General features: G+C 36.7%; 1 protein-coding gene across 11 annotated transcripts in view; it reads left to right on the forward strand.

The window, feature by feature from the left end:
* Window positions 1-705: 705 nt before the first annotated feature.
* LOC106470916 overlaps window positions 706-10,494 on the forward strand; it is a 40,240-nt gene continuing 30,451 nt past the window's right edge. For 3 of the 11 annotated variants that reach the window (XM_022399550.1, XM_022399552.1, XM_022399556.1), the window contains exons 1-2: window positions 1,214-1,309; window positions 2,223-2,311. In XM_022399550.1, the coding sequence (XP_022255258.1) occupies window positions 1,262-1,309; window positions 2,223-2,311 (137 nt within the window). In that variant the 5' untranslated portion in view covers window positions 1,214-1,261. Of the gene's footprint in view, window positions 1,059-1,210; window positions 1,310-1,336; window positions 1,410-1,752; window positions 1,902-2,222; window positions 2,312-10,494 lie in introns of those variants that run through there. The other 8 variants (XM_022399559.1, XM_022399561.1, XM_022399560.1 and 5 more) reach the window with 6 other exon arrangements.

Raw genomic sequence — 10,494 nt, forward strand, 5'->3', positions numbered from 1 at the left:
TTCCTCTATCAACTGCCGTAATTTCTCCTCTTGTTTAATTTCTCGTTCTTCTTGTTTATTTTGTTGTTCGAACTGCCTATGTTGCAGGTTTTCTTGCAACTGCTGTTGTCTCTCTTCTTGTTTCTTTTTTTTTCCTCTATCAACTGCCGTAATTTCTCCTCTTGTTTAATTTCTCTTTCTTGTTTATTTTGTTGTTCGAGCTGCCATTGTTGCAGGTTTTCTTGCAACTGCTGTTGTCTCTCTTCTTGTTTCTTTTCTTGTTTTTGTATTGCTGCCATCAAATCTGCTAAGCTGTAGTTTGATTTTCCGCCTCTCGTTTCCATCTTCTTCTCTCTTTTTTGTTTTCTATCCCACTCTCTGACACCAATTTGTTACGTCTCCGTTTGTTAATTAACTTTCCGTAACTTCGTTCCGACGAAACTTTAGCGACACAAGTTCTTTACTTAATAAAACTGGTTTATTCTTTTCGAATACAACTTTACCAATACACTCAACTTCAACAATCGCGCTAAACAAACGCTATAACAACGAACGTCATTAATACTTCTGACCGCAGATCAATTACTCACTCTCTTTTCACACACGTTACATTCCCCTCTTTTATATACCAGCCTACCCTATCTAGTAAATACTAGAGCATTCGCCAAGATACGGGATAGTTCTAGAAACTAGAGGGCGTGAGAATAGTCACGTCATCTCGATGACGCAACATGTGTTTCGATTTGTGACACAAAGAGTCGGTAATAGGCTTAGCGGTTTCAAAGATTTACTAATTAGGTGTAATTAGAATTCAATGTCGAATATTACAAATTATTTATGTCAAGAAGTATTAAATTCCATAGGATAGAGCATTTAATGACCTTCATAATGTGTTTTGATTTGTGACACAAAGAGTCCGTAATAATTTATTGCAGTTTCAAAGATTAACTTTTAATATTGAAATACTCGTTATAGGAATGTACGCTGTAGATTTGAATGGAATTTATTATGTATTTGTATGTAGGTTATGGAAAGCATCACATCTTCTGGTGTGATAAAAGAAACTGTACCCCTAACAAGTAAGATTTTTTAAGATTTCTGAATTGTTATTTTTCTAAGGATTATTTTAACTTTTTTTTTATAGAAATTTGGATATTTTTTGTGATTAAACATAATTGAGTGGAAAGCAACTGCCTGTTGTAGAAACACAAGTACAGAGGACGACATTTCGAAAGTCTACCGCTTTTCGTCTTCAAGAAATGGATTTTTGTTTCGAGATCTGATGGTTCCGCGTTTTACTTTGCCCAACATGAGATGTTACAGTTACAATGTAATTGACGTAGCATAAAAAGTTTTAAAACAGAAGAGTATACTTTAAATTAGTAAGGAGTTAAATATGATATCGTAAAAGTTCAGCCAAGTATTATATGGTATTTGTAGCGTCATCCTAAATGCTATTTTTTAGGAGTTTAATGTCCCTTTTTTTTACCTATTTTACGGGAAGCTTTTGGTTTGGTTCTGTACGCCGTTTCGCATATTACCTAATGCCACAGAACAGCAAGTACTCGTACACTGATTAACTAATAGAAAGATTTATTTGGGAGAAAGTACTAAGGGTTTAGTCTTGAAATAAATTTTAAACGTCAGTGTTTCATTAGGTGTGTAAAAAATTCTAATTAAAGACAAATATGTTTTCATTTGTGGCCATTAATGTAGTTTAAAATAATTTACATAAAGAACGCTTTTATTGCAAAAATTTTATACATTATACAGTGAAAATTTCGTGCAAAAGATTTAACACATGTCACAAGGCATTTATCTGCTAGTGCTAGCATTTCACTTTCACAGTTTCAGTATTTTCAGAGAAATGCAAATTTTCACTTTGATTTACACCATATCAACAGAAATTAAAATTTCTCAAGGTACTTTTTTATTCCATTGATTTGATATTTAAAAAAAAATTCAGAATATTTACAAATTTAGGAGTAAGTTTTGTAATTATGATTTCGTACCAGGCACCATGAAAAAAAATGTTCAATCAAGATTGAATTAGGTTTTCTTTGTATTGTATGACACAATGCTTGATAGCTATATAGCTGTGAGTGAGCTTTGACAATCAGTGAATATATATATATATTTTTTTAATAAATATATTTATGTGTGAAATCATGTATATTTATCATCAGATTGAAGTATAATTTCTTTATATTTGGGTTGTGAACAAAGTTGTGTTAATTCTTCAGGTGATAGGAATGGAATTGAAAGCTGAGTATGGTGGAGCTGGACGTTATTACCAGCATCTAGCAAAGCTTCAGGAAAAACTTTGTAAAAAGTAAGATTTAATGTGCTTTAGTGACTTAAAAAACTAACTATTTTTCAGTGCACCAAGTTCATCATTCATTCTCTTTAAATTTTGTCTTTAAAAATTGAAATAATACCATTTTATTTTATGAATTTCACTTTGTTGAGCAGAATTTATGTATGAAGATGTGATGGTATAGTTTTGAGAGGTTACCAATACCATTTCATTTATGAAAAACTGTCTCCTTTCAGGTAATTATTTTCTCAGTGCTTTGTCAAAGGAGTGGTTTGGGTAATTGATTTTGATTCTTTCAAAGTTTCATTAGAAGAGTTTTTGGGAGGGTTGTATTTAAGTCAGGGAATTATGTTTTTGAGGTAGCTGTTTAATCTTCTGTCTATTTGTTTTTCATGATCTTTCAGAAACTAAGATTTATATGGAACTTATATGTTATAGTATACATTACATTTTATTGAGTATAGTAAAGCATAATAAAATAAAATTTCATACGTATTTGTAGTTTTGAACCTGGATCTTGTAAAACTTGGATATATTTGAAAGAATGCCATCTGCAGTGCATGATGATAAAAAAGAAAAAAACTGCTGTTAATTTATCAGCAAAATATATATAAGTTTTCTCTCTTTTTGCTTTAAATATAAAATACTTTTATTGTGAAATTTCATGTAATAAATAAGGCTCTTCCCAGTTTTCAATATAAAAAGAATTGTCATTATAAGATAATATGCAAGGTGAAAGGAAATAGTTTGAACCATTAATGTAATAACATGAACAGTGAAAACAAATACCATCCCATCTACCTGTATTTTTTATAACCATATACCATTCTTACAAGCAAAAAATCCATACTATTAGTATTTACTGTCTAATTAGGGAAACTGTTTTATGAATTAGAAACTAACTTGAAGCAGTTCTGCCTAAAAACATGTACCAGGTACAGTTTCTGGTTGTGCTTTGCATTCTTTCTAGCAGATTTATATCCTATGGATGGCACAGTACTTCAAATAAGGTCTAACTAGAGCCTTGTCTAAAGTAATAATAATTACCTTATGCATAAACGTGGATCTCTAGATAAATCTCAGTACTTTATTAGCCGTAATCACCGTAGAATGTAACACTCAGTTGAAGACTTGATTATATTCAGCAGTTACATCTAGGTTTGTATCTGTCCCCACAGTACTTTATATCCTTTTCACAACAGGTGTATCTTTATCTGAAGTACAAAACTTTGTATTTTAAAAATTCACCATATTTTGGAAGTACATGATAACTTGAGCTTCTCAAGATTATTTCCTGATAAATGTAATGTCATAAGTTGATTTAAATGATTTACAACCCATGTTGCTACCAACATCTATATAAGCAATGAACAAAATGGGTTGAGACAGGTTAGTCTGCTATGTAATCATCTGCCAGATCAAATGATATGTCCACTTCCCTCCATATCTTGTTTGGTTCTTTTTTTTTTCAATTTCATTAGCCAGCCCTACATAGCTCTTTTATTTAGCAATAATTTCTTTTCTTATACTTGTTTGTTTACCTTTTTTATAAGATGGCATAGTTTGGGTTACTAGGTTATAAAGTATATTCTAAAGCTTTATAAATTTTGCATAGAATAATAATAGAATAAATAGCTCTATCAAATGATGATAAAATTATAGTTACTGCTAGAACTAAGTAGGTGCTAGGCCTGTTGAAGGAAGATGATGATGTACGAAAATAAAAAATCTCTGTTTTGGCTATTTGCCAGTTTTCAAATTTGGGACGCTTCGGAGGTAGAGTGACTATGCCAGGTAGATCTTCATATCTACCTTCTGATGACCTGTATATGTATTTATTTTTTTACTTCTTCATTTCATACATAATATAGGGGTTGGCTCCCTAAAGACACCAATTAAATAGTGTGCAAAGCATTGAGTATTCTACATGTTACAGTCATCTAGTATTAATCTATTATTAACTGATAATTCGTGTTTGACCCTGTACTTAAGCATTTTAAAGGAACACCAGATTTCTGTAAGAAGGCTGACTTCAAGGAGTTAATACACACTTCTACATAAATTAAAGCTATTTTCTCCATGCATCTGCTTCAAAGATTTATTTGCACCTAGCTTTTAGGCATCTCCGACCAAATCTCATTAGATTTCATGTGAATTGCATTACTGCATAATGATGTTATTATGCAGGAAAAGCTCTCCACCAATAGGATGGTGACACACCTCCTTACATACTAATTTCTCCTATGCTTTTGTACTCATCAGTCTTCATTCTTTTTCTCAGCACTGAACACATCACTTGTTTCTTCGTTTTCAACTTAACAAGATTTGTGCTGTATAAGGAACTTAATTTCCCCCTTTTTTTTCTACAAACTAACACACAAGTTCATGTAACATCATCTTCAACTTGTGTGAGTGAATAATCTCCATCTGTGTAAAACGACTCAAGGAGGAGGTGTTCATCAACATCTTCAATATTTTTCCTCAATATTTTATTCATCTGGGAGTGTTTTTCAACTCATCTTTTTTCAACATGTGGATGTGTGTGAATAATTTCCTTTCACAGGTTATGTAATGTCTATAGCTTATGTATGCTTGTTCACTGGGGATGATGTGACAGCCATTATGTATAGGGCAGTAGATTCCCCTATGAAGCAAGGACCTTCAGCTTCTCTCTCTTTTTCAGGGGTTCCTTCCTCATAAAACGTTTTTGCATTATCAGGACTTAATTTTACAGGTGTGTATGATTCTTTCTCTTTCCCCTGTGTGATATTCTTCTTCTTGTTCCCTACTTTTTAATCCTAATTCTAACTAATTTGTTTACTTTTCTTCTACCATTTACATTCCTTCCTCCTCAAGCGTCACCCTCCGTATCTGATTCTTATATCCTCAATTTTAGTCATTCTTAATACCCTTTTGAGATTCCCACATTTGGATTGCCTTTGCCTGTTTTGAGGGAGGAGGGTGTTGGTTTTGCCCTCCAGTTTCCAATACCTTTGTCTTTACCTGATCCTTTTTACTGTACTTCTTTACATCTCCTCTCTACACCAAGTCTGAGGCACCCCACTATGCCCTGAAAAATTTGCAGACAATTCTCAATTCCTTCACTTCTTCACTGTGACCTGTACCACTTCTTCCATTTTCCTGCTCATTCAGCTCTTTGTTGCAGAGAACTCTTGGTAGGGCTACTCTTCTATCCCAAGTTCAACTTCTTTCTTTCCTTCTGTGAGATCTTTTCCTAGCCTCTTTTATTTACTCTGAAGTTTTGGAGGTGTTTCTGATTTGATTGAATCATGCAGATTGTTCTTGTCATCAATTCCAACTTTCATCCTTTTCCTTTGTTTTCACAATGTCTGAAACCCAACCCTCCACTATTATGCCTTAGCTTAGCCCCCACCTCCCAGGTTCCCATATATTGACTCCCACTTCCCAATTTTCTTCTTGTACCCTGGCATCAGACTCATCAATCTTGTCCATGGCAATTAAGTTGAATTGGGTCCTCTGGGGACTTGCAGTCACAGTTTGAGCTCCTGTGGTCACACCTTTCCATTTACACAGAGGTTACTCAATTTTTTACCTCTGGACATTCTCTCCAATTCTCTTCCCCTTTTCAGCCCTCATCATATTTCCTTTCCCCCTCCTATTCCAATCTATGTAAAATGACTCAAGAAGGAGGTGTTCATCAACATTTCCAATATTTTTCCTCCATCACACTCAATATTTTATTCCTGTCAAAGTGTTTTTCAACTCGTTTCTCAGCTGTACTTATCATCCGTCTATCTGTCTGCAAACTAGCCCCCCAGTGGCACAGTAGTATATCTGCGGACTTACAATGCTATAAACTTGGTTTCAATACCTGTAGTGGGCAGAGCACATATAGCCCTTGTGTAGCTTTGTGCATAATTAAAAACAAACAAACAAACTTTCTGCAAACTATGTTACTGCTAGTCACCACGATCTGCCCTATCCTACTCATACTTCATAAAAAGTTTTTTAGTATTTAGAGTCCATGGCTTCACTGGAACTACTTATCCCTTTTGGGTACATGCATATGCACTTCCCCCATTGGTTCTTGCACAACCAAAGGAACCTCCTTGGAAACTTTGACCTCAATGGCTCACCTGTTCTCTCTTCTACTCAAGGACTTGTATTGTTGGCTGGATCGATCCAATAACACCATTTGGCTTTCATTACCTCCATCCACACCAGACCTGAACATCTCCACTGATGCTTCATCCTCTGGTTGAGGAGCATCTCAATGACAATTTCACATTTAGAACATGGACCCAGGATGATTCCTTTTTCTATATCAGTGCACTCAAACTTCCAGTAGTCCATTGGGCATGCTCCCATTTTTTACCCCTCTTTGTGGATCATTTCGTGATAATTCATTCCAACAACTTGTATTTTTCTTATATCAACTGGCAAGGTGGAACCTGATTCCAGACTCCTTGTTTTCATACCCTGGACCTTCTTATTGAGGCAATTATCAATAAGTGCATCTCATTATCTGCTATGAATCAGATGCCTCTCTTGGCCAGAACTATGTTCTGCTCACAGAATGGTCTCTTTAAACCCAGGTTTTCCATTGGGGCTGCTCTCTTTCAGGGACTCCATCGTTGATGCCTTGCTACTTCTCTCATTTCCAAGTCTCCTCACTTCTTATCACTTGATTATGGCTGTCAATGCCTTCAGCTAGGATTGGTCTTATCCTTTTTATCATGCTTACCTATCTCTCTGTCTTTTACCTTGGGTCTTGGCCTTGATTCTAGACACTCCTTGTCATGTTCTCTTGCTGACATCTTTCTGGCTGGCTCAACCTTGGTTTGCTCTTCTATGTCACCTGACAACCAAACCCTCTCATCTCCTGCCAACTGTATTTTCTCTATCTCTCTCTCTCTCCTGCTTCAACCTCACACATCACTGTTCCATCATGGGATCTTGTCCTTCCACCTTCATGTTAGGGATTTGTCCAGTCCATTGCTCATTCAACTGAACTTTCCAATCCAGTAGCCTTTCCCATTCCTGTCATCCTTGTACCTTATCCATTTACCTGTGTAAGTGGTGTGTCTTTTGACATTGGTCCATCCATTGCCAACAACGAATCAGCTGTTTTCTTCCATTGCTAGTTATTGGATGGCCTTGTCTGCAGCATTTCCCCTTTCTTGATACCACAAAGTGTTTTCCTTCCCAGTTGTCTCACCTTGTTCCAGTCCTTCCTTATCCACAGACCCACCTGAAACTTATACTGCCTTTTTTTAAGACATGTTCCCTCTTTCTTCTAGCCTTCATTCAGATATCCATGCTATCGACTCTTCTTAGATTCTTCTTTATCTTGACTGGTCCTTCTTCCTTAAGTCTTCAGCTACTCAGGAAGAAGAATGCTCCTATCTCCCTCCCTTCTATATCACACCTCTATGATCAATCAGACCCAGACAGACTTTTGTACCCTATTCATGCGTTAATTTCTACTTGGCTTGTACTTCTCATTTTCATGGCTCCTGTCTTCAAATCTACATTCCCTGCAATTCCTCTCCTTCTAAGGACATATCTCTTTCTGCACTTAGAGGAAGTATCTGTCAATGTGTGGCCTAATCCTTATTGGGGTCGATGCTTACAGATGGTTATGCATTTTCCTTGCATCAGATTTGTCACCTCACTCATTCCCTCGCCTCTCGTTTTCAATGGCCGCTGGATGAAATACTTCAAGCTGGAATGTGAACTACCTCTCACACCTTCGTCACTAACTACCTTCACCATCTGGCTCTCTCATCTCCTGAAGGTTACTGCCTACCTCCATTCATTATCCTACAGTCTATCTACCCTCTTTAGACAGGCGAATGTGTTTCCTTTTGTTATTACAGCATTTGCTTATATATTACTGCCAGGTGGTTGGTGGTTCCTCTTAGGATATACTTATTTCCCAAAAACCTACATTGAGGCAGGATAATGGAAAGCACATCTGCCCTGGCTCCATATATACTCACTGTTGAGATGGGGTGTTCTGCAAGACCACTTCAGGTATCTTCATAGTATAATCATATATCTCACTACTGTCCAATACAAACTGTACCTATTCCATGGACTATTATGGAAAAAGCCAGAACCAGGGTTTGGTCTGTTTGCTTTCCTGGCACGCATTTCCTGGCTTTTCAAAACAGAGATATGCAGTCACCTGTTGCATTTTCTCCATTTTCTGGCTGAAACAAGACCAATGTGGATTTGGTCAAGTCTCCTCCCCAGAGATTCCTTCCCCTTTTTTCTTCTAGCGAAGCACAGGAGATCCTTGCCTTTACCAGTTCCTAGCCATTAGTGTGGTGGACCATGAAGAACCCTCACTGATTGGGACCTAACCACTGGGGCTATAACAAGGGGGTGCCAATCAATGTGTGGCAGTGGTGACACTGTCAGTGTAGCACAGGTCTCCCCTCATATAACTTTACTTATAACATGCCACTTGTGCCCCCTCCTGTACTCTGCATCTGTTTAGTTGAGGTGAGCATGTTACAAGGTTGTGCCTTCCTTCTGCAGCCTGTGACTATCCAATAGAGTCGAGGTGAGCATGCACCACTATAGTGTGCTGTCTTCCTGCAGTTGTGTCTGATCAGTAGAGTGGAGGTGAGCACACTATATATACATATGCCTTCCTCTTGCAGATGTCACCTGTTCATTTGAGTGAGATGAGCACACACTAACAAACCATGCCCTCCTCCTGCAGTTGATGTCTGTATGTTCAGTTGAGTCCAGGCACTCATTCACGTGCGTGCACACACACACTATGGCATGAATTCTGTGCCCTCCTCTCACAGCAGGTGTTGTTGGTCTGATAGTCTGATGGTAAAGTTGAGGTGAGCACAGGGTATGGTCTGAATGTGCGCCAACCATGCTACACATATTGGCTGTCCAACTTTTATGTGCAAGTACTCGGATGGCCATGTTCTTATTCCACCCATCCCTGTGACACATGGAGCTCATTTACTCCTTTCCCTCTTTTACCTGGGTGAAGAGTATATCCTTTAAGAGATGAGATGCTGTCTCCACAGGTGCATCCCTATGGAGCTCCTACCATTGGGTGTCATGCTCCATAAGTTGCCTTCATGTGCTTTCTGAAGGGAACTCATCTCAAGATATTTTTTCACTCACTCCTCCAGCACTTCAACATGGAATTCTTGCTTAATTGTGTGAAGAGGTGTGTATTGTCTCAGAAATTAACATTTTCCTTCCATGGAAATGTATTTCTGATAGATACTTCCCATCCTACCTCTCTACTTTTGATTCAACTTAATATTCCTTGCCTTGTTAAAAGCATAGAAGGAGGTGTGTCACCCTCCTGTTAGTGGAGGGCTTTTGCTGTATAACACCATTATGCAGTAGTTTAAATCACAAGAAATCTCATGAGGTTAGTTGAGAGTTGCATAATGGCTAGTGGCATACAAATCTCTAAGGCATGGAGAAGATAGCTTATTTGTGTGAAAAAGTGAATATTTGTGAGAAATACATTTTCAGGTAAGAAAAATGTTAACCTTCACAGAATTGTTACTTGTAGATAAATTTTGTACATTGCCATAATCATGACAAAAAGTTAAGAAAATATCAAAATGAAAATTTTTGGAAAAAGAGAATTGCCTAACATTTGTGTATCTGGTTATAGACTCATTGTTTATTTTAAGATAAGGTGATTTTTTAAATTTCTTGTAATTTAATTATATTAATGTGATTTTATTGCTCCATTTTAGCATAAAGGCACTAAAAAAATTTTAATCATCACATTGACCGTTGCAAACTTGCATTCATCTACAAACATATTAGACTCTGAATATATTTGTAAGTTTAATTCTACAGTGCATTAATAAAAAGTATTGTTATGACAGCAGAAGTCATGTGATGCTGGAGACACGTGATGAATTTCTCGATTGATTGGGGAGGTCCGAGTGAATTCAAGATGCTCCCTTCATTGGTATATAAGCCTGGCAGAGAAAGCCTGCGGAAATTAATGAAGAGAGTTTCGGAGAATTTATGATTCTGTTTCGAGCTAGTGTTTTGCACTCATAGAAAGCGAAGTTATCGAGACTGGGAATCGCTGTGATTTATAGTGTGTATTATAAATGTAGTTAAGTTTAAAGTAATGAGAAATGCACTGATTGTGAAATTATTGTGTACTAAAAGTTTCTATCAAGAAAGAATAAACTGGGTTAATCAAG

This window comes from Limulus polyphemus, unplaced genomic scaffold (assembly GCF_000517525.1).
Source record: "Limulus polyphemus unplaced genomic scaffold, Limulus_polyphemus-2.1.2 Scaffold4291, whole genome shotgun sequence".
Lineage (NCBI taxonomy): Eukaryota > Metazoa > Arthropoda > Merostomata > Xiphosura > Limulidae > Limulus > Limulus polyphemus.